This window comes from Accipiter gentilis, chromosome 11 (assembly GCF_929443795.1).
Source record: "Accipiter gentilis chromosome 11, bAccGen1.1, whole genome shotgun sequence".
Classification (NCBI taxonomy): Eukaryota; Metazoa; Chordata; class Aves; order Accipitriformes; family Accipitridae; genus Astur; species Astur gentilis.
The window spans coordinates 9,511,808-9,536,940 of record NC_064890.1 but is presented as its reverse complement, the minus strand read 5'-3'; the positions used below and the strand labels follow the sequence as shown (position 1 = coordinate 9,536,940).

Here is a 25,133-nt window from a genome sequence, read left to right as displayed (position 1 = left end):
AGGGCAATGAAGGTAAAATTCGGCTCCTATATCTTGAGGGTGCTGCTTTACATAAATATGCATATGTATTTGTGTATATGTTCCCCTTCCTGCAGAGCTGGGTGGGTCACACTGCAGATATTGCGCAATGATAACAGTGCTGACATAGAACCCCGCTTGGACTGTTGGTAAGCACTGGAGTTTAGAAAGGTGCAGAATTTCTTCACAGCTATTTCATAGGCACTTACCCAGCTGATACCTATCTATGCATATGTATTTTTTACTGTGAAATACAGATGAAAATCAATACGAGGGGGCATTAAAGGATAAGTCACAAGACAGCTGCACCTGGTAATGCCAAAAAATAGCGGCAACTACAAACTAAGGATGCTCGGAGCAACGATAATTTGTGACCCTGTGCCAACACACACTGGGGCAGATGAAAACAACTTGTTCCAAAGCTGCTATTGGGGATCTGACATGTTTATCTATTTGGCCCACATGTGGCTGTGTCTTCTAGCACTGACAGCTCCTGCAGGTTGGCAGCTTTTCAAAAGCTTGTCAGCCCTTGATAGCATTCCTATTCCTGCAGAGATGGGCGGGTCGCCCTGCGGATTACACAGTGATAATAGTGCTGACATATAACCCCGCTTGCACTGTTAGCGAGCACAGGACTTACAGAAAGGTGCACCGTTTCTTTGCAGCTATTTCCTAAGTGTTTACCCAGCTGACAACATTTTGCATTCAGTACTTATTTGGTTTAAAGAGTAAAATAACAAAGGCTTTAGGCAAACTCACGAGAAAACTCTATGTACCAATGTAAACTTTCCAGCAGGCTCCCAGAGCTTACGAGTCCTATAGAATTTTTTCTCCAGCTTTCGAGCCTCTCATGCTATTGCTCGTGTTTGTGTGCTTGTTTTACACTGCACTTCTACTGGTTATGGCACAGTTGTCTTCAGATTTATTGTCCGTATTTGCAACGTCCTGATAAAAGTAGGTTGCTGCTCTCTTCTGCTTTCTTTTGCTGGACATCTTTATTTTACTCATAGGAAGGAACCACAAATCTTCCAGTTTATAAATAGGTTGCAATACTTGTCAGGCATTTAAGGATCTTTCAGGAAAAGACTATGGCACTTGGTAATGCTGTTCCTGCGATAGGAGCTAGAGGCTTCTATTCAGGACAGCTTCACAGAAATTATATCCCTGCTACAGAAAGACGATTATCCTTTGCTAAGCTTTAGATATTTGTAGAGTGCAACCTTTCTGAATTTGTCTTTCATTCTGAAGGACTTTTCTATTATGCTATGGTACTTACTGCTGTTTTGTAATAAGGTTTGCAAGCACTGGAGACTGGGTGAGCTTGTTCAAGCTGCCAGCTTGTATAGGAAGTTTTCAACAAATTACACAATAAATTGAATAAAAAATACAATGATTTAAGAAATCGGAACTCCAGAACTATTGATTTATTTCATCAGGAAAAATATACCAGGAAATAAAGCTATAACTTAATATATGTAAGTTAAATTAACTAATTTAGGTAAATAATTAGGTTGTAAAAAGGAAGTTATTAAATTATATACAAGTATGCATTAGAGAAGGGAGCAGGATACAATGCTTTGGATGTTTCTTTGAAAGACTATTCCAGAAATGTCTTAATATAGAGCATCAGACGCTACAATGTAATCTTGCCAAGTAATTATATCCACAGATGAGGATTTTCTGAGAGTAAATTGTTGGGGATCCTGACATGGCTTTTTGAGGGATCAGCAGTTCCTAGCGTAACAATATCTGAAATTGAGAGCTTTTTTAAAGTACTCTGAATCTACCCAGCATACAGCATTCTACAGTTCATGTTCAGTTTTGTTTTAAAGAAAGAAAACCCCAAACGATGCACAGTCTTGCATTCTAGTTTTAAAGCTCTTACACCTTTCTTATCCCCTCAACTTGCTGTCTTTTAACCCTCCTTCCTCAAAGTCAGTAATATCATCACAGGCAGAAAATTAATATTCTAATCAATTACTTCTCATTTTAGTGGTTGTTTATAAGCAGATTTTTATTTTTTTTTTTCTCCCAGACGACTCTTACTCCAGAGGAGTACAAAGGACACACTTCAGACCCTTGTAGTCCCAACATGTGTGGTTTCCTCACACCAGGAAAGCCTGGAAGCGAGCCGCCTGGCCTGGAGCCAACCCAAACCACGGTCAGTCTAAACACAGCGCCGGCAAACGCTACTTTCTGACACTTCGCTGCTACTGGAGAGTCTCCCTTAGCATTGGAACCCCGTCAGGGACTGAGATTTATACACAGCATCTCGTGCAACTTCCTTCATCTCATCTCTTCCCTCCCCAAACAAGTTTCTACCAGCCCAGCGCAGAGGAACCAAAGAGAAAAGCTTGTGTGATATCATCTCGTGTTACCTGGGCATTTACCTAAGAGGGTAAGTTTACAAAGCTGCTGAATGCCCACGGAGTTCTTGGAAATCAACACACCACAATGCTTTGCAGACCTTTTCAGTCAGTTTTAGCTATTTAAATATACTTTTCCTCAGTGTTTTGTCTGAACAGTTAAAGAAGACCTGAATGGTTAAACTAAGAAGTATTTGAACCTGCAGGCAATCACTTCTTTAGTCCGGATATGCAAATGGTTATGAATTTTATTCCCTTCTTTCAGGTTACCACAGATACGTAGGCATACGTTCTCTATTCAGCTTACCAAATGCAAATTTTCATTCCAATATGAAGTGAGCCTTTGCTCTACAATATCTGCATTAATTGGCACTGTCTGGTTGCACACTAATTCTCCTGGCTCAATCTGTCTTTTGCTCTTCTTGGAAAACACAACATCCATAACGATCAGTGGTGGTTTGGCTAAAGGGAAAATGTTCCCAGCTTGGACAGGGGGGAGGACCACGCAGGGTGCTGCCACCTCCAGAAGGCTCTGAACTAATCAAGCCCCGCTGAACGTAATGGGAGGCGACAGCACTCAGCGTATCTCTCAGGAGGTAAACAGCATCCCACAGAAACAGAAATCTGCTTTTCACACAAACAAAACTTGTTTTCTACAGAAAGCCTATGCCAGAAATCGATCCGTAGTCTAAAATCTGCAATATGAATAATGCTGTTATTAATGCGATGTCCTGAGGAGGTGCTGGCTTTTGAGTAAACTACTGAGATGGCAGACGTAAGTTAAGTGTTTGATAAAGCATCCCAGGGAAGAAATTTCCTGAAACGTTCAGAATCTGAGCTTTAAAGCAACTGGCATATGGAGCATTGCAGAAGTCAAAATAAGAAATAAGATATTCGGCCTTGTACTATATCTCTTCTATACAATGAGAGAAGTTGCGCTCAAACATGTGGGGCAAAATAGTCTCCTGTTACACCTGCTAAGCCCCCACGCTGCAGTTGTATTAATTCAGGGTCAGTTACCTCCTCAGAGGTGACAGCAGAACATAGTAATTTTAAACCTCCTCCTGGTGCTTGAAGAAAATATCAAACACAGCTGAGAATTTAAATTTTCTTCAGTAAGTAGCATATCTGGAACAAGCAGGAAAGCAGTTTTCATGTGTGTTCCTATGCAAGCATCTGTTTTTCACATGTAGCAGTCAATTGTGCTTACAAAAGCTCATCGTGTCTGCTAGAAATACCGAAGGCTAAATTGCCATCTTACTATCTGGACTTAACACATTGTCACAGGGCATGGGCAAGGGAGTACAGTAGATCCCAGTGGAAGCTTCTCCTATCCCTAGTAATTCTAGATATTAATACAAATGTTAATATTAAAATTGTCACTAACATTTTAATTGTAATTTAAACCATCCCAAATGCCTCTGCTCTGTTTAATAGCACAGTAATGTAATCCCAGTGATGTCAGGAAGCAAGAAAAGGGCTATCTTCAGGTATCTTCTTTCAAATGCTTTTACCTGTGGAGGGTGACCATGACCAGAGAAATTAAGAAGCAAACACTCTGAGCTGCATTTTTGCCTATTTGCTGATATTTTTATATTACTTTCATGCACTGCAGGGCTCCTCCAGGTACTTGACCTCTTGCAGGACATCAGTCTCACAGGACCTCATATACCATGAGGAATTTAATTTATTAAAGATAATCTGTATAACTATAGGAGGTGAGATTATCAAATTCTGGTACACAACATTGCATAATGTATCTGCCAGTTACCCGGTGAAACAATAAAAAAAAAAAAAAGAAAAAAAAAAAGACAATAACAAACAAAATTGAACTTATGAGATGAACTCTTTGGAAAATAAACTGACCTTTTTTACATTTTTGTTTAAATCAACCAAGCTGAGTAGGAAGATGTGGTCTTTAGCCCCGATTAGCAGCCGGCCCCTCTCCTCATCTAGCAGCAGGGTTCGAAAATCAAGCCCCTCTGTTGAACCCAGGAATGGGATGCAGCTGTTTGAAAGCAGCAAGTCTGTGGGAAAACGAAGAAAATCTTTATAATCAAAATGTTTACATATGACTCATTGGTGTCTTTTATAAATATATGCAACCAGCATGGAGTATGCCGGTGAGATAACTGCAGTCTTAGAGCATGCCTTTCCAGGGTCATAATACAGTTCCTGTTAACCTTGGTTTTCTTTGGGGTTTTTTACTTCCAAATTGGGTAATATTTACTTTCAAAAAAACATTTTTCTGTATGAAACTTTCTTAATAAATTATGTCTATGACAAAGGAATCACATTCTTCAACAGAAATTAGAAACAAGAAAAGACAGATCTTTGCAAATTATGTGCTATACCTTTCCTTTGTTGTAAGAAAACTAATGGATGTTTATATCATCACACTCATGAATACACGTGATCAAAGATCACTATCGCACCATATTTGGTACTCTACATATAAAGCAGCAAAGAACGTCAATGCCAGCAAAGAACAGCTAGGAGCAGGAAACAGTGGTTAGATGTGGCAGGTATCATAGACTCACAGAATGGTTTGAGTTGGAAGGGACCTTCAAAGATCATCTAGTCCCAACCCCCCCGCCATGGGCAGGGACACCTTCCACCAGACCAGGTTGCTCAAAGCCCCGTCCAGCCTGGCCTCGAACACTGCCAGGGATGGGGCATCCACAGCCTCTCTGGAAAACCTGTGCCAGCGCCTCACCACCCTCACAGGGAAGAACTTCTGCCTTACATCTCATCTAAATCTCCCCTCTTTCAGTTTAAAACCATTACCCCTTGTCCTGTCACTACAGGCCCTGGTAAAAAGTCTTCCTCCATCTTTCTTATAAGCTCCCTTTATACATTGAAAGGCCACAATAAGGTCTCCCCACAGAGCAATCTCTTCTCCAGGCTGAACAACCCCAACTCTCTCAGCCTTTCTTCACAGGAGAGCTGTTCCAGTCCTCTGACAATTTTCATGGCTCTCCTGTGGACCCTCTCTAACAGGTCCATGTCTTTCTTGTGCTGGGGACCCCAGAGCTGGACACAGTACTGCAGGGGGGTCTCACGAGAGCAGGGCCCAGGGGCAGAATCACCACCCTTGACCTGCTGGCAACGCTTCTTTTGGTGCAGCCCAGGATATGGTTGGCTTTCTGGGCTGGAAGCATACATTGCTTGCTCATATCCATTTTTTCAGCTACCAGTATCCCAAGTCCTCCTTCTACAGGGTGGCTCTCTATGCATTCATCACCCAGTCTATACTGATATTGAGGATCGTCCCATTCCAGGTGCAGGACCTTGCACTTGGCCTTGTTGTACTTCACATGGTTCGCATGGGCCTATTCCTCCAGCCTGTCAAGGGTCCTTCAAAGATCATTTAGTCCAACTAGATGAGGTATGACATTCCTTCCCTTAAGTGTATCAACTGCACCACTCAGCTTGGTGTCATCCACAAACTTGGTGAGGCTGCGCTCAATGCCACTATGTCATTGATGAAGATATTAAATAGCATTGGTCCCAGTATGGATCCTTGAGGGACACCACTCATTACTGATTTGCACCTGGACATTAAACTGTATATATGGTTGAGAAGAACTGGAAGGAGGTAACGTCCATAATGGGTACAGAAAGTTTGATAAAAGGCTCGGTTTGTCCGTTGTCTAATATTAAGATCTGGTGGCATTATAGAGAATTGCTACAATTAAATGTTCAATTACTATCATTTCAATTGAGAATTGAGATCTGAATCAACAACCATCGAGAAGAGGTATATCCCTAGGGCACACTATTGAAATGAAGGCAATATGGAAGCATAGTAAGGGAAGCATCCAGTAGCAACATCTCTAAGATCTTGAGGTCTTTACTTTCCTTACAGAGGTGGCAATGGGTGGCTGTTCCTGCATCCTTGCCCCCTCTGCAGAGGAAGTTTTCCCTATTAAAAGCACAAATTTGACACTTAAGTTTTACTGTGATTCAATAGCGCCTTCCAATCTCTTTCAAAAGGTATTTAAGAAAAACAGGTTTCTCTATGAATCTAATGAAAGAATATACGCTTCTCCTGTAAAAATCTAAAAGGCTGTAAAGTAAAAAATCTGTAACCTTTTGCTTAATGAAGGTTCTGCGGATGTAACTCTGCATGAGGACAAAAACAACGTGTAGAAAAGAGCACAACAAGAATTTAGTCTTGTTGGGCAGTCATTAATTTGGGGAGAATGAAAATAAACATGTGAATCAGTTCCCCCCCAAGCAAGCTCTCCAAGCGAAACTATTCAGAAATCTTTGGACAGAAAAGCAAATCCTGTATTTATCAGAACATAAAATTAAGGGTATTTCCATCTTTCAGGCACTGGATGGAAGTGCCTGCTAGAGAGGCTGAACTTAGAGCACAAGTTATTTACACTTCCTGATCATGATGAAAAGCATGGTCAGTGTTTTGCAGAGTAACTCCTGAACAAAATAAAGAAGAAAAAAAAAAAAAACAAAACCCAACAATTTTTCTTCTCCAAGGTCTCTCACAAAAACATGTGACAGGCAAAGCAAAGATTAAGTCCTGTTACTGGCTAATAAACAGCACTGTGGAAGAAAAAAATATTTTATCATTATTAATCTGACTACCTGGTATATAATTATGAGAATTACTTTTTTGGCTCAGTCACTTCTACTTAAGCTTGTGTGGTTTTGTCTGGCTGACTGCTAAATGTTGTTACAGTACCGTCTGAAAACAAATTGTCTTGTATTGCAGCTCGTATTCCCCTAGGTGAGATTTATTTGGCAGTACTTTGAAAAAAATCACTTCACATTGAGAAAATTAAATCCAATGTTAAGCACTACACTGCTTTACGCCAGCACTGTCCTATCGTTTGTGAAGACAAAGATGTCAGGTGTTTTTTTTCTAAATTAGCAACACTTTAAAAGACCTGCTTATTAATTGACAGCAAGATCACTTAGGAACAACTTATGGTTAGCACAGTACTATAAAACCCTCAGTCCCATCCAAACTACTTCTTACACTAGAGACAGCTGACAAATAGCCTGGCTGAAGAATAGCCAAACCAGTGTAATAAATAAATACAGATTTCAAATAAGAAAAAGAAAATCACTGTAAACACAGAACTTCTGAAGCTTAGCTCATTCTGCTAGTATGTTTTCACCCAATAAGAAATAAAGATGTACTGCTCCTGACACTTGTTCCTGGGTTCTCTGATACAGGACAGCCACTTCTCGTCAAACTATTAATTTGTGTGTGTGATGTAGATGTGTCTTCATTAGATGTCATACTCTGTACAAACCTCCTCCCTTGTTTTTTCTGACTGGGAATTCTTGGTACTGGATGTGATGGAGCTGTTTATTGGGACAGGGTTCTCTGATGCTGATCACAGCACAGCAGGAGGTTTTAGTTCCCTGGGGCTACTCAAATTATTCTCAGTTGATCTCTAAAACACTGTTAATCAGTGGAGCATTGCTGGAGCACATAATTTCTGAGTAATTGTCTTTCTCTTCTCCACCCATGACATAAGAGCTGGCTGCATTACTAGATTATCTGTTCCATTGTAATAAATGCAAATAAATTAAATCTCTTCTGATGACAAGCTTCCAGTGGTATCACAGTGCTCACCTGTGGGACATGGATAACAGATGCAGAATATGAGGGAAAATTCCTTCTCATCTCCAGCCATAGGAATTTGATCTGAATAAGGATAAATTATATGTTTGTGCAAATGCTCTAAAGCACTTTCATCGCTTATAGTCATGCAATGCATGGGCCTTTGCAAGTGTGTCACTTGCCAAAATATGTAGACCTGATTCTCCACATACCTGAAAAGAGATGACTGAAACTGCTCTCCACTTCCCATTTCTTTTCTATTTGGAAGGAATGATCTCTGTAGTGACCATCCCAAAATGACATTTGTCATCTATTGCTTCACACTTCTAGTATTTCTCAGTAAAGAACCACCTAGGACAGCTACAATGGGGAGGGAAAAAGTTGTCTCATGACTGAAACGCCCAAATGAGAATGAGCCCTGCCTGGTGCCTTGTACAGTCATTTGTTTCACTTCATCATAAGGAAAACATCTGCAAAAATGTTCCAGATTCAAATGACAGCATTGCACACTGATTTCTTACTCATGTAAATGACAACACAAGCTGCAAAGTGGTGAAGAATCAGGTCTGGGCAGTTATTTACTAACTATTAAAAAGAGCTTGGAAATAAGACTCTGAACATGGCCACGGATATGATGACCTACTGAAACATAACCTAATAAAATTTGTTAAGTAAACATTGAGAGCTGATTAAATTACAGCCAAATTAATCATTGCTCACACTCCATAAAAGCAAAAAATCCAATCTTATGGGTTGAAATTGCCCTTCACAGTGAGAAATATTTATTGTCACCAAGGATATTACACTGGAAAAATTTACTGTGAAAAGCACATTTGCCCAATGGTTTTCAAGCTTAGAGCTTAGACAAAGCTGTTGTTTTGAATCACTGCATCTCTGTAGCCAGGCTAATACAGAAACAGCATTCTCACAATGCACAGAAACAAAGCTAGTTACAGGGATGGTCTTTCACAAGTACATGTTTGCTGTTTTACTGAAAATTAAATACTTTTTTCCAGTCTGGTAATTAAATGAATATTCAGCAAACTCCCTTTCTGGGTTAATAATACTTCACTGCTGAGTGCTAGAAGCTGGAATAGTGACTGGTTTTTATTAATTTAGAAAAGTATCTCAGTGGACTTGGCTTACAACAGCATGATCATTGCTTACTTAAATAATCTCCAGCAGCAGAGGCACAGCATAAAGGCTTCGAATGAAAAAATGTCATTCTTTTCTGATAATATGTCTTTACATTTATACAGCACATTTAGACTTCTTAGCCTCAAGTCACATGTGTGGTGACCATGTTGCCATTCTTTGACTCCAGCATGGTGTAAGCATGCAGCAATCTGGAACCACTTGGTCGAGACTCAGAATTGCCTTTGTGGCCAGTCACAGACATTTTTGGGATGATAATTGGCAGAAAGGGAATTCCTCAACCTGTTTCAGAACAGCTACTTCTAATGACACCTTTGAAGGACTCCGAATTTAAAGGCTGTATAATTCTGTAATTTTCATATACAGTAGAAAACAAATGTCACATCATTTTCCTGTAGATAGGAGCAAGTCCTTTCACATGCTGGAAAATACCCATGACAATTTACACGGTTATTGTGTGAATCCTCGACTAAATTTTGGGCATAAAAAAATCTCCATATAGCATGAATACAGCCATTTACTTAATTCCTAAACTATTCTGAGTTTAAAAGATCCAATTGACCCCAGATGTATTTTTATGAAGGCAAAGAGCATAGTTCCAGTCTACTACCAATCTCTACTACATATTGCAAGAAGCAAGTTATATTTTTTTTTAGCTGCATCTCACCATGGACAGTGATGATTTGTTGTGTGTACCATGTGGCTCTCATTGTTCTACAATGAATTTTATTTGGCCTGGAGGAAAATGTCATATTCATGGCACAGCAGGGCCTTTCCAAAAGGATATGGATTACTGGGAACAGAGAAAACATGATTTCTTATTGGCACAATATTGTGTCAAAATCTTGATTTTCTTTCTGAGTAGTCCCCCAAACTACCTTGTACTCTACCACATATTTGGAGATTAGGCACTTCTATTCCTCTTTCAGGATTGAGGATTGTTCTCCAGGAGGGTATTACAGTCTAGGAAGGTGACACTGGAAAGAGAACTTTTTCAAAGATTGCTTCAAAATTCAGGAACAGTTTGCTGCAGGATATAAGGCATTTCAGGGCATTTTCACTTCGAGCTTTAGGCACTTCTATGGGCCTGCTCAGCAATCAGCAAACTTAACATTTTGCACATCTATATTTGCAAATACTTATTGGTAGGTGTCAAATCCGTCAGCATTTTACAACCCAGAAAACTCATAAGTAATTAAAGTAGTTCCATTATGCACTATGCTTCTCAAAGCAGCATTACAGACAATGGTAACTAAGCAATAGCTCTCTCTGTGCAGTGCTGTGAAGACCTTTTTACACCTTTCATCGGGAAGGGACAGATCATCTTACCTTCAGAAAACCTTCACAACAGCTACTCCACTCACAAAGCGGAAGAAAAAAAAAGAAGAAGAAGAAAAAAAGGCAGTAACTCACGCTGTGGGACCTGATTCTTTTTCGTACCATAAAGCTCACTTGAAAGGAAGTGCTTCTGCCAGATCAGAATTAAGACTACTTCAGATTTTTTAGTTCATTTATTTCAGAGCTGGGGGTTATAATCAATCTAGAGTTCTGTCTTTGACTTGGTGTTTTTTAAATCTGCAAAACCGGTAATACTGTAAAACAAAATAGGTAGGTGCTTACCACCAAAAATACACCCAGTTAAACCATGAACTATACAGTTCTCTCTAATGTTTCTCAAAGTGTATTTTAGTTGCGTTTTAACTTCAAATAAATTTGACTAGTGAACCAGCTGCACAAATAACTTGTAAAGTGTTATTATTGCAGAAGTGATTAAAAGCTGCTTTGTGACTTCATGTTATTGGTGAAAAAATGCAAAGGCCCAATTCACAAACTTCACAGAGCCAAAACAAATAATTAACTTTAGACAGCACAACTGAAAATGTATCTGAGTGAAGCATTTGTTTTTCTGCAGAAGACCTAAGACCATGGATTTGCACAGGTTCCCTTTTCCTAAGTAGTTTATCTTTCTTGCAAAACTGCCAAAGTAAGCAAACTCACGGTTGTTTGCAAGGCAAAATTAAATCACCTTTTTTTTTTTTTTTTTTTTTTAAAGTGATACTGTGGATATTTAAAGAATATGCACTACAAGTGTAATTCAATATAAATGATTGGCAAGCATAAGAGCTTTGGTAATGTGCAGATAATTGTTGGCATCTCATCACACATACCTATCCATTAAGAACGCCTGGAATATTGATGGACTCAAATAGTACCAGATCTCCTCTTTAAATGAAAGGGAGAACATGCAAACAATGAGCTCATCACCTCTATTTCCTCATTTTCAATTGTCAGGATGGAACTTCTGCCTTTTTTCCCTTCACCTCTCACAGATTCTCAGCCTGTGTAATGGGTAAATTATCTGAGTCATTTGACTGAAATCTGCTTTCTTCCACTTCACTCTTAACTTCAAATTCCCTTCAAAGTATCCTAATGGTGAGAGGGTATTGCTCTCTAAGAACATAAGGCTTTTTCCTCATACCTAGCAGAGTAAAATTTTAGGCCATTATTGAAATCAGAGGCCAGTTTTCTCCTCGAACATATAGATGAGGAACTGTCAACTGAACTAGAGACCACACTCTAGCCCTGTCTTTTATAATTACCTTCCAGTGACCTGAGTGTCAAGCAGTTGAGATAAAACCTCTGCCCTATTCTGAGGGAGATGGCTTATAAAGTCACCTATTCCTAAAGCTATTCTGAAAACCCACATTACTAGATCCATAGTGTCAAACAGGCTATGAATTTACTGAGTCCGGGAAAAGGCAGCTTTAAATTAATTCTGCTACTTCCACTCTCTTTAGTTAGAATTTCAATTTTTAGATGCCTTGGAACAACTCAAAATAATGTCATTCATTCCCTGGTTAAGCATTTCCCAGCCTCTTGTCCTTCCCAATCTATCAGCCAGTCAGATACATAGAAAGCAAGAGAGCTATGATAGGCTTCAGGTGGAAATAATGGCAAAACCCTCTTTGACTGGCTGATTTGGAAAAGCTGAGTTAGACTTACTGATTGTGAATCAGTTTTACCGCTCCAACTAGTCTACCAACTCATCTCATCAGCATCACAGCTGCCTTTAGGTGCATAACCATGTGGCCTGCAGTCAGAAAGGCATGAATCTCATGAAGGACATAGCCATGGGGAATGAAGTGTGGAGATTAGTCCACGCTCTGAGGAACACCAGCACAAACAAAATGCACTGACAGTAGGTTGTGTCTAGTAGACATCTAGCATCAAAACCGTCTCAGGGATCTGGGAATTGCATTAACTTGCATGAATGAACACACTCCACTCTGCAGCCGTGGACTCATTCTTTCCTGCTTGGATGGAGACATGTATTGCACTTTGCAAGTATGTCCAGGTGTTAAAAATGTAACATGGTGATCATATTTAGCACTTTAAGGCACATAGCTCTTTCTTTGTCAAAGTATGGTTCATAAAATTATATGCAGTGCTGCCCCTCCTTTCCAAACAAATTACTGTCATTATATTGCACTTGCCTTCAAAATAGTACCAACCCTTCATTTCAGACTTTGCTTTCTTCAGAGTGATGCAAAAATGGCTAGAGTAATTTCAAGCACCTGTACCTATGATTTTCTACTAACTGCATCTTCAGAGAACCTTCTGAGAACATGATATTCCTTGGAGAAGGACAGCACCCTGAGCACAGACAGAGGAGCTCTTTGCTACATCTTATAGCCCATATACCTGTGGGCTGGTAAAGCAACAGCAGGTTGTGCTATTTCTTCTGCCCATACTATCTGGTAGCTGCTGTACAGAACATGACACATTTTAAAATCCTTACTCAGTTTTTGCTCTGTTGATGAAATCCCAGCCTTAGAAAGTAAGATAAGTGGACTTTGTTTCACACTTGGAGCAAATGAGAATATTGTTGTGGATTTCAGTGTCCAGGATTTAAACCTGCAAGGAGTTTTCTCAAGTAAATCCGAGGTATAGTTGGCTACGGAAACCTGGATTTGGCTCACTAGCCGGTCTGACACTACTGATAGGTGCTGACAGATCTCTTTTAGGAGTCTGACTCACTTTACTCAGACCTGCTTTCTCAGACTGCACATCTGACGCCAGGACTCGCTCCATTGAGCCTACAGCTGTTATATATGAAAGATACTGCTTTTAAAATGGTCAGATATCTTAATAATACGTTCATTTTAACATTTTTTCTCGCCAGGTTCAAATGTATTTGCCAGCTTCCTAATGAGTGTACTGTTCTTAACAAAGTAGACAAGGTTTCATGCTAAAAGATGAGAGACCTTGAACTGCAGTGCCACGAACAACTCTTGTAATAAAAGCGTCAGATGGCATGGGCCTGGAAAACACATTCATATCAATACTAACAGGCTTAGGAGAGATACAGAGCAGCATGAGCTAGTCGTGAAGAAGGTGAGTTGACAGCGCAAAGAACAGTTAATGCCAAACAGATTTGCTTGCTCAGTTACTTCATTAGTGCCTCTGTTTTCAAGACTTAAGAGAACAGCTCACAGACAGAAAAATCCCGATTTGCAGCTTATCATTGCTATTTGCAATTTCCATCCTAGTGTAATCGTATACTACACATGAGTTATAACCAGCATCTGTGAGCAACACAGATTTTTATGAAAGCATGCAATGGCTCTACGTCCCACCCTTCCCCACCCTTGCATGCTCCACAGACACACACCGCACTTGCACTTGCATCAAGACTTGGAGCCAGACCCTCAGTTTAACCACTGGGACCTGCAATAATTTTATCAGCTAAAGATCTAGCCCCGGGTGTATAGCGAGAAGCCGTGGGGGCCGTTCTTCTCTCCAACTCCAAGCATTGGACCAGAGCCCATACAAGCTGTATGCTAAGGCTGAAAAGCTAAATAAGATACAGAGATAAAGTCCTAACTACTAATAGCATGTGTCCTTGCCAAAGGGGCTGACGAGAGCTGGAGCTGGTGCAAGAGAAAGGGCAGGTCCACGCATCTGGGAGCAGATGAGCGGGAAAAGAAGTGGATATGTGTGTTTGGGGAGAAGGAAGCAGGGAGGGAGATGTCCTCCTTCCAGCAGCAGCACGCTGTTGTGTTGGCTCAGCTGCCACGAAACCACCATTGGAGAGAGCCTGTAAGATCTCTTAAGTTGCTGATGGTCCTTCATGGCCCTTACCGCAGTCCCCCTGAGGGCCAGGAAATTTCCTCACAACCGGCTTTGAAAAGCTCTTCTGGTTTCTCGACTCAACCAAGACAGGTCCAGATGGACGAGGAGGCAGAGCAGGTACAGTAAAGGAGGCGAAACCAGGTCTGGGAAAGAATAACCAGCTCACCAGCGTGACCGGCTACCCAGGGAGCAAAGGCAGCGTTTGGCAGGGCTGAAGGGGCTGCGGGGGGAGGAGTGCCTGCACAGGAAAGGAGGCGAAGGGCAGGGACCTCCGCCAGCAGATTTACCTGTCAGTGGAACAGATATTTCCGCTGTTGGCAGCAAAGCTGCTTTAGGAGGTTCCTGCTTGCTCTCCCCACACGTAACTGCATGTTCCTGGCCCCGCAGGGGGGGGTTCCCTCGCTGACATGGGCCAGATAATCTTTCTTTCCCATGCTCTGAATGAGGCACGGGAACTTTTATGATGGCAGCGGGGGGCATTAATGTTTTAACTGTTTCTACCATCGTGACTGCTAGCTGAGCTCACAAGGCAAAATTAATAACCCGGCTCTAAATTGCTGCAGAAAAGCAGTAGAGAGATGGAATTGCTATAGGGAAGCACGGTTTAAGTCAGTCGTTATCTGGGGCAGCTGCACAGGATGGACGTTCTCTAAGAAAATGTGGTTTAAACAGAGAATGACTGTTTTCGGGAAACTTCACAGATTTCTCTCCTTATATTCTTTTTCCAGTTTTCCAGATATATTTCATTTGTTTAAAAAGCAAGAAAGTGTAGCAAGGTAACTCAGTTGGCTAATGTGAAGGTACGTTTTCAAAATAGTTTTACACTGGCAATAGCAAAGGACCTCTTCCAGCAACAAAAATAAAGCCAATTCACTTTATAATAGCTTGGACTAGCATAATGTTCTCCTATGGCAAAGTGAAATGTAATTATCAGTTATACTTTCTGATATTGACAGGAGTTAAGTCCTTATGAAGCCATTAAAACTAGAGGTCACTGAATATCGGCATTAACTCCTTTACATGCTAGTGGTTTGTGTTGGAGTTGTGCCTAGCAACTTCTGTCAGATTCAGTTAGTTGTTTGTGTTGGAGTTGTGCCAATCAACCTCTGTCAGATTCAGAGGTCCGCGTGCAGATGTGCAGGTGGACCCAATATCTGCCTTGTAGACTTAAGCAATGTTGTGATAGGACTTACTAACGAAAAACTGCAGGGCAAGGGATATCAGAGATGTGTGTCTGCACAAGATAACCATGTGCACCGTCATATTACCCCCTGCAAATCATTAGTACAGAGGCACAAGCTATTATTTAATATTGGAGGGTGTGTGTGTGTGATATTTTTTATTATTTACATTTATTTATCCATTTTGGGGCACCGGTGGCTGTCATATAGACTGCTGTTGTGTTACATATTTAGTGAGAAATACTTTTCAAAGAAATCCAGGGTGCATGGATGATGCAGAGGGATTTGTATAGCCTTCCCAAAGCTGCCAGAGAAGTTGAAGGTAAAATTTCGGTGTCTTCAGTAACCTCTTAGCCATTAAACACTGTGGTACAACACAGCATACTTCTCTGGGACAGCCAGGATTTGGATCTCGAAGGAGAATGCCTGTTTTCTTGAATTAGTGGAAAAAAGGTACCTTTGTCACCCCCACCCGTGTCTAAATGCCTCTCTTAACCACAGCTAGCCAATCCCTCCAACTTCTCTGATAGCGCTCTGGCATGATAAAGGAAATGTTGTCTCTGCCTCTTTCTGCAATCTCTTTGTGTATTTATCTCCAAAGGACTTTGACTACAGAACAGACCTCCCCTGCACCCCTCGGCCCTTCTTTGAGGAACTCGTCTATAAATGGAACAGCAGAAATGGGGAGGGAGGAAAGGGAAATAGGATGTGACTCGAGGACCTGCGCTGCGACCACAGATGTCCACTGCTAGACACACACTGACGTCAAGAGGATCATGCCCTCAAATTAGTACATAGAAAGAGAACAAGGCTGGGATCTTTGAAACTACTCAGCACTGGGTTTGCTTTACAATTGTCTCGAGTAAAAGTGCTGTTAGACAAATATTTCTGACAGTACCCTCTTCGAAGCTGATGCCACTGACCATGTATCTTCCCCACATTCTTCTTCTAGGGAAGCAGTTTTCAGTGTTGTCTCATCCTCCTTTTTACAAAGGACCACTCATTCTTCCCAATGTCTTACTCTTTTGGTTTTTTCTCTCATCTTCTGAGATTTAATCAAGTGAACATTCAGCAGAATAGTTTGGTATTTTGTGAACACAATTCTTTTTTTATCCAATTGAGGCCCTTTTGTGATCACGAAAAAAAGAAAACTGTTGTGAGCTACAGGCTGTTTACACTGTTAAGAGGTTGATATGGGTCAGTTCTCTAAGGTTATTCTTAGTTCAACTGCTATGTAAACTGTTGATGTCACTGACTGGAGGCTGCTCTCCAGGACATTATATATATGATAATTATATGACAGAAAATGCAACATATAGTTGGATCTGACCTCCAAGTTCACTAGTTTAAAAAAGGAAAAAAACGTCTGTAAGAAACTTGCTGTTTTTCCCGTTACTAAAACATAATAAACCCCTTCAAGTTTACACTTAGTCTACAGCATATGCAAGAGGCTTTCCTCACATGGACAGCAATGCCCATCTATCTTCAACCTATGGTACATTTTAAGTCTCGATGTTCACTGCCTCCAGAAAGTATTTTTGAAACAAAACAGGCAAAATCTATTTCATAACTAACTAGATAAGCATCTGAAACTAGGACCTTAACTCTTACATAAACATTTTATGTTACTCTACAAAGGAATCTGAGACAGATTTTTCAGAGAAATCACAAATCATCAAAAATGAATTAAGCAACAAACAAGGGATTCAAGAAAAGCAGCACTTCCTCACTCAGCACGTTTTCCTTGATCTTCATCAGCATTCAGAATTACAGCTGCTGATATTACCACAAAAGCGTGTTTTTACTGATTTTTCTTCCTCTTCCTGTAGAGCAAGCACAGCTGCAGAAATGCAAGCTCATTTCTAGGCTTTTTTGTACATCGCCAGTTTACCACATTCCAGCCATTCATAGCTGTGCAACACCCCCGTCGTGGTACTGGGAGTACCGCAATGTCACAGACAGTTTAAATGAGGTTCATGGACCTATACAATTGTAACTATATTTTATATGCATAATTAAATGATGCATGACATGGAAATAAGCCAGCTTTGCTGAAACAGAACAAACTAATTGCTCTGACGCAACAGTCAAGCATCTTGTCAGTTATAAAATCAAACATGTTTAAAGCAAAAATTATTTAGAAAACAGGATGCTTGATATTGTAAAGTAGTATGTTCAAAGGATCATTTTTAGAACATTAAGGAAATGTACTAATCCAGTCAAGTTTTCAAAAGAATTCCTGGCTCCAAAATGTTATCCTCTGTTTTCTGTTTCACAGTGTTGTAAGAATGGATCACTCTTAGGGGGAAAAAAATCATGTATGTAAAACACTGCATGAAGCTAAACAGTTCTTAGACGTGGCTAATTTCCATGTGGAGCTGATGATTTAGCATTGTCATCCTTCAACAGAGGAGACAGAATTGCATGTCTTGAGTTCACTTATTTAAGATGAAAAAGCAAGGAGTGGAAATTCAATCCTGCTTCAATTTACTTCAGTGGCAAAACCCTTGCCATAACTTTAGTGGGAGTGAGAATACATCTTAATTCGTTCAATGCAAAGAAGAAAAAAATCAGCTGAGAATAACGTTCTTGTTTATTAGATATAAATTACTGCCATGATTGTTTTTAACAGTGTTAAGTTTTAAAAGCCAAAGGTTGCCTTCAGTCTCGCCTTTTCCTATGTGCTGTGTCACAACGCAGGATCCTGGTCCTCTGACCAAATCAGCACTGGTCACAGCAAGGGTGGCCTGCATTTGGGACATGGTCACATTCCCGCATGGCAATCATATTTGTTTGTGAATGTCAGTGCGGATATGTCACCAGTGACAATGTCCAAACCTGGGCTGGGGCTCACCCCCAGGTGGGGGTCGGTCTCTTCTCCCAAGTAACAAGAGATAGGATGAGAGGAGAAGGCCTCAAGTTGCGCCAGGGGAGGTTTAGATTGGATATTAGGAAAAACTTCTTCACCAAAAGTGTTGACAAGCCCTGGAACAGGCTGCCCAAGGAAGTGGTTGAGTCACCATCCCTGGAGGTATTTAAAAGTCATGCAGACGTGGTGCTTAGGGACATGGTTTAGTGGTGGACTTGGCAGTGCTAGGTTTACAGTTGGACTCGATGATCTTAGGGGTCTTTTCCAACCTAAATGATTCTATAATACTTTGAGTGCACTGACTACTTCTAAGATGTCCATGAAAAGAAATAAAATAAAACAAATCAATAGGCTTAAATTTGTAGTTAGGAGTCTGCATTTCTACTGGAAAAATTTTAGAAGGGCCACAAACTGAAAGAGGTTCAATTTTTTAATATTTTTTTTTTCCCTAGAAGGCAATCAAGCTTCTGGTCTTGTTATTCTCTGTCTCTCCCTGTAAAGCAAAACCTAGAAACACACACAAAATATCTGTATAAAAGTACCTGCCAATAAAGTAGCAAAGACTACTACCCAACAGACAAAAATAAGACTGTCTACACAATAGGAATTAAACACGTTCGTATGTATCAATTACGACCCAGGCCCTTCCCTTCTTCAGTAACAGAACTGATGCCATCCTGTAAATGACAATATTAAGTGAGACTGGTATACGAAAACCTTCTGCATTTGCTCTAGAGGTAGGAATGAGGATGTTAAATGAGGTAGCAGACAGTAAGATTAGGGAAGCTGAATGTCACTTCTGTGCTTGCAGAGTTCTGCAGTTTGGATGACGGTCATAGGGTATCTCCAGCCACATGAAAATGAATGATAAATACACACTGTTGCTCTGAGACTGAATGTAGTGTTACACAAAGAGCATTAAAATATGGAATATTACTCAAAAATCTGGCCCTAATTTTCGAAGGATAATAATCTTCTCTTAGGAGACAGTTTGTTTACCTTCTCCTAATATTAAAGCTGTAACATAATAATGAAAACATCTCATAATCTTGCAAAAGTATCTAAAAGCTATAGATTAATCAAGGTCTGTCTAGGGAGAGCACCCCAGAAGCATCATGAGAGCAGTGATAATTTCTGGTATATGAATGACATGCACCAATATCTAAAAGCGAAAATCTTAGTGAAGGAAATAAAAAGAATTATTGAAGAATTATTCAAGAAGTGAATTGGGGAAAATGTGGGAATATAGGATAAGGTATGTAATTAAAGATCATAGAGTATTATATTAACACAGGTGGAGTATACATGACTTTGCATTAGAAAGTATTTTAGTTGACTTGTGTGTATTTGTAGTTTTATGTGTGTATGATTTTTTAGAATTGGAGCAAACAATAAAGGAAATCCATCCTAGGACATCGCATTGATACCCACATCATCCACTGGAATATCTGTCTCTCAACATTTCCAGCGCGGATTTCCGCCCCTTAATCTATTTCACAGAAGATGAAAACCTCTAACTGCCATGCAGACAAGCTCTAAAATTTTAATTGCTGTCTGAACGCAGAGGACCAGTGACGCACTGTGGTTTATTGAAGCACTCCTGCGGTTATAGACACTTCTCTTCGCTACCCCACCCTGCTCCGTCTCCCCCTTCCTCTATCCACCGCTGACTTCTTTCTCTCTCAATTTTCTCCTTCTCTGTGTTCCTTAAATACTGTTCCCTCTTCTTCTTTCTCTTTTCTTGTCCCCTACATTTCTTCATCCTCAGCACTCATCACTGGGCATTCCCTTTCTTCTCCTTCTCCAGGGCATGGGAAGAAGCAGTTTCCTAGCCCGCAGCTGAGGTGTGCTGGGCTGCAGCTGTGAGATGGAGTAACTGCAGGGGAAAGTCCTGCTTGCTTCCAGCTCTGCTTCCCAAGGAAATCCTCAGCCGTTCTGGGAAGATGGAGCTATGCTATCCCATAAACACATTGCACTTGGAAGGGGATGAAACCATCCCTTGAAGGACGACACCTTTAGCAGCTAGATGAACACACGTGTGTGACCAGGTCTTCAGAGCTTCCTGATGTAGCCAATTTTGGTCAGCTTTCCACAAAGAAGGAAAAGGGCCCCATATTATCCTCCTCATGATATTTCAAGTCTTAATTCCAAAGAATGGAAGTGCCAGAACTTGTCAATGACATGACTGTAACAATTTTATGAGACCTGGAAAGACAGTTAATTTCTCCTACATCTTATTCTCAAAAACCTTGGAGTTATTTTGGCTGGAATAGTTGGGGGGGCAGGGAGGAAGGTAAGCTCAATTCTGACAACTGTATTAAATAGTCAGGACATTTGCCATGCCGTTATCAACAACAAAAACATGATTTAATTATGACAAGTGCTACCTGAACCATTTACAATGCAAAAGTGTGAAAACAAAGCAGTAACTTTTTTCTTGTTCCCTGTGGAAAAAGGAAAATACCCCCCCGCCCCCCTCCCCCCCCACAAAAAAAGGCAAGAGGAGGCACAGTAAAGTCTGATAATTCTCTTTCCTTTGGCTTTTCAGTTCCATCACAGCTCTTCAGTTCCATCACAGCTCTTCAAATTATGATTTATGTGCCATTTTGTATGTGTTGTTGCCTTTTTTTCCCCCTACAGGGACATAGGTGGATAAATTTGGATAGGAAACTGTATCCCTCAAGCCAAGCTGAAAGGTTTATAAAATTGCTAATAAAAGTTTGGGTCAGGGCCTAAATATCAATCATTTGCTCATTGTCTTTTTAAACGAGCTCAGGCATTTTCCCAACCACTCCCAGCAAGTGTCTGCCACTATTTTAAACTAAGATTTCAGTGATATTTTTTTTTCCTGTGTTGACCTCAATAATTTTTCTCTCTCCCCCTCCTTACCTGCCAAATGCACCCGTCAGGATTCTGCCAAAGGCTATCTGCTTTTGAAGTCGAGAGGAATTCACTAATCATGAGTGTCAAATCCACAATAAATGCCATCACCATATGGTATATGCTGCTATTGGGAATTATCTCAAAAGGCCTAGCTGTGAAAAGTCTGGCTATATGTTAGGGGTTTTTTATTGCTAACTTTCATAACTCATGTCAGGTCTTTCAGTTTCTGTATTCATTGGCTTAAGCGAGTGCAACTGTTTCCTGAATTTATAAAAATGTTGTCAAGATCCCTTGATCTCTCTTCCTCCGTCTCTCTCTCATACATTCAAACACATATATACACAGGGGAATACCATACACAGTGGCATACAAATCCAGCAAAAGAGAAGCTTGTAAATAAATAGTATGTCATCGTGCTTACTCAATAAATTCCTGTGTGTGTTAAACTCATGATAAACATACCATAACCACTGATGAAGGCTTTACAGCCTCCTGTCCCATCACACCATCCTCAGTGTAATTCTGTAATGTATAGGAAGACCTAAGTTTGAAAAACTGAGAGCGGAATTAGCTCCCAGAAGGGCAGGGTGCTGACATAACCAAAAAATAATTAAATGGAGAGCATTTGCTTTAGCTAAAGAAGACAGTAACAATGTGATGTATCTCTGTGCCTTGTAAAAACTGTGGACGTGTAGTGTACATTCAAAGCAACGAGAAATCTACCTTTTTTAAGAACTCATCCAATAAAGAATTAAAAAATACATCTGTCTTTAAACCCCTCACTCTGTAATATTCTCAACAAGAAGTACACATAAGGTTAAGAAAGTCCTCAGAAAAAAACACTTTTGTGATCTTTTACCAAAGAGGTAAAAAGAAAGAAAACAACATTTCAAAAATTACATATACCAACTTAGTGATAGAGAACAAAATTATTACCAAACTAAAATGTCGGTGCCATTTTAAACACCTGGGGCAGCTCTCTCAATTTTCCCTGATGCTCTAGGAAGGTGTGAGTGTCTTCCATGTCCCACGTCAGCCCCATCAGCCACATGGGAATGTCTCCAGTGGGCCTCATGGCATTTCAAGTAGCAGTGGAAGCCTATCTGTAGGCAATGACTCCCCCCTAATTTGTGTATGGTATGTTAAAATCCTCTAGGAGCGAACTGAAATAATAATTTAAAACCCCAGTTATATTTCAGAAACATCTACCCCTCCACCCAAAAAAAGAGAATTTAATACTGTCCGTAGGCAGAATCCATCCATTTTTAAGGTTTCTGGCATGTGTTTCTAGGAACTGTAGGGACAACTGAGTTTCATTTCCCTGATTAATAATACAAATGAACTGCTGGCAACGTCACATCAAAACAAAAGTGGCAGAATCAGAAAAACTGATGAAAAGTTTACCTTTATAGGAAAGCTTTAGTCTTGGGACATTTTGTTTTGACATTCCAGTCACTGGAAGGAACAGCATCGCTAAAGATAACAGGCTGCAGGCATGTGGTACTTGGGAAGCTCTCATTCTGCTCTCTTCTTCTGTATCTTCTTTTGCACTAACGTGAAATATCTTCCCGCTTTTCAAACAATCCAAATTTAATCTGGAAGCAAAAAGAAAACATCTGTAGATTTTTTGCATTATTATATGAATAATAATACTGAAAGCAAGCCAGACCTATCTTTAAAGAGTAGCTCATTTAACACGTTTGCTATGAAAGTATTTGTTCCTCTAGTATAAATCAAAATGTTGTAAATCTGTTTCTTTAATACTAAACTTACACACTTTGAGGTTGGAAAAATATGTAAACTTTGCAAACACCAATGTCTAGCATAGCTAAAGTTTAAGCATAAATGAAATTAATGCAGTATCCATAAAAAGAACTTTTGCCATTCAAAAGTGACCACAGAACTCATTAGTTCATACTGCTCCATTGGATAGCTTAATGTTTTATAACTCTCTCTGTATCTCAGTGTAACAACTATTGTATGTTTATGCTATAACTAGAATAAACTGTAATATCTCAGATACCATGGGCATACAAGCCGAATTAACAGTGAGTACATGCCCATCACAAACTTTCATAAATAAACTAAGAAAATTGGATAGAGCAAGCAGTTGTGTTTAGTTTTAACAGAGAAAAAAGTCAATGCGGCTGATGGATTTAAATGTGCTTTCAGTATGATATTTCCAGCAGAATAACTGCCTCAATTCACCCACCAAAATGTCCTATAAACTTTAATGAGTGGTTCACGCTGAGGTCAACAGGCTGATACGGGACTTTGTTAGCACAGTATGCATCTAAGCCAGCTTTACAACACTTTTCACTTAATAACAGTCATGCATATTCCATAAATCTTAAAGTGTTTTACAAATGAAAGTAATTATCACTGTCCTTATTTTCCCTATGCAAAACTGGAATAATAGAACTACAGTGAACCTACTTCCTCAAGGTCACACTGCCACCCCACTAGCAGAACAGAAAGCAGCAACAGTTCTCCCGGAGTCGTGTTTGCACCCAGTTATAAGGGATCCCTTTTGCCCAGGAACTCCATTTTTGCCTACGAAATTATTTGAAATGGCATCTTGAGTTCTGAAGGCAGAATCTGATGGTTCATAATTCACAGAGGTCAGAGCATGAAAATATGTATGAGACCAGATTCTTTCCCCTGCAAGTGCACGATACCAGAGGTCAAGGGAGATAGTTAGTGAGATGACAAAAGTCAGTGTTTGAGTAATGCTGTAAATTAAGAGTAAGGAAATGTTATGGTTAGTAGCGAGATTAATGGCTCATGACTTGCCATGAAAATTCTTTTCTGAGAGGTACTGAAACCGCCTGATTAAAAGAGCAATCCTCCTGCCCACATCAGCCAGCACTTGCACAGACATCAAGGGAAAGGGAAAGGCTCCTCGTGAGCCCACGAGAGACGCAGCACAACTCGTGGCCCTGGAGCCGCTCCACAGGTCTGGCACTTGAGCTGCCAGAGCACCTCTGCGAGCTGCCGAGGCATCCAGAATCAATTTAGCACCTCATGAGGCAGGCAGTACATCCTTCCTGGCATGAAGGGACTGGAAAGAGGACCCCTTCAGTTCTCTCTGCCAGAGGAAACCTCAGGTGAAGCTGGGGCTTTCTGAGCCTCCAGACCTTCTGCCAATAGCAAAAGACCGGGGAGTGTGCAGGAAGGGTGTGACGGAGAAAGGGAGAGGGGGAAATGATTTGTAAAATGCCCGAAGCATCCTTCCTATGCTGGAACATTGAGCTGCTTTCTTCTCAAGCCCTTCCTCAACACTCACTTCCAGTGTCTGAACGCACTACTTTTGGCCAAGTGCCATTCACGAGATGACAGGGAAAGAAAACAAAACAAACATGAAATGCCTCTGGTTCATCTTTCCCTTCCCTTTATTAGAGTATAGGATCCTGAGAGAAAGCCCTCACTTCTCCCATGCCACTACATCTACTTGTGGTTGGACTACGAAGGGCTGCTGTTGACTAGATTATCATAGGGTTATATCACCTTAAAGAAATTTATTTGGGGGGGAAGAAAGGCAAAAGAAGGGAAAGGAAGAGAGGGAGGACTATATTAAGACAAGAGACACCAGCCCTGTTCATTTTCAGTGGGACGATAGAGACAAACCATACTTCAAAAAGAAGCAATTAAGAGGGAGCCAGTCTCACTGCAAATATGCTGAGAAGTCACGGCTTGAGGGTCTGGGCCTCAGCCAATAGGGATCTCACCAGAGGATTTGGGGCTCATTTTCTTGAAGTAAAGTGAAGGATCAGGACTAAATTTGCCACTTACGGGGAAAAAAAAGTTGCCTGAATGCACTGTCATTTGCTTAATTGATTGAGGACTAGCAACAAACTTGGCTCTTTGGCCATACCTCACAACTTCATTTTTTCATGTAGGGTTCTTCTGCTAATGGAAACCTTTCTTCTTCT

The 25,133-nt window shown here is 40.5% G+C and overlaps 1 protein-coding gene and 1 long non-coding RNA gene across 9 annotated transcripts in view; one reads left to right on the top strand and one right to left on the bottom strand.

Moving 5' to 3' along the window:
* The window catches only part of SEMA3D (semaphorin 3D), a 148,125-nt gene that overhangs the window by 80,355 nt on the left and 42,637 nt on the right, over positions 1 to 25,133 (bottom strand). For all 8 annotated transcript variants that reach the window (XR_007507700.1, XM_049814316.1, XM_049814312.1 and 5 more), the window contains 2 exons: positions 22,606 to 22,796; positions 4,251 to 4,411 (listed from right to left, as the gene is read on the bottom strand). Coding sequence is in view for 7 of the 8 variants with exons in the window: in XM_049814312.1 (XP_049670269.1) it covers positions 4,251 to 4,411; positions 22,606 to 22,796 (352 nt within the window). In the remaining variant the exon portion in view is untranslated. The remainder of the gene's footprint in view (positions 1 to 4,250; positions 4,412 to 22,605; positions 22,797 to 25,133) is intronic.
* On the top strand, positions 10 to 4,206 carry LOC126044539 (uncharacterized). Its single transcript, XR_007507701.1, has 2 exons — positions 10 to 972; positions 2,054 to 4,206. It is a non-coding gene; the product is annotated as an uncharacterized LOC126044539 (long non-coding RNA).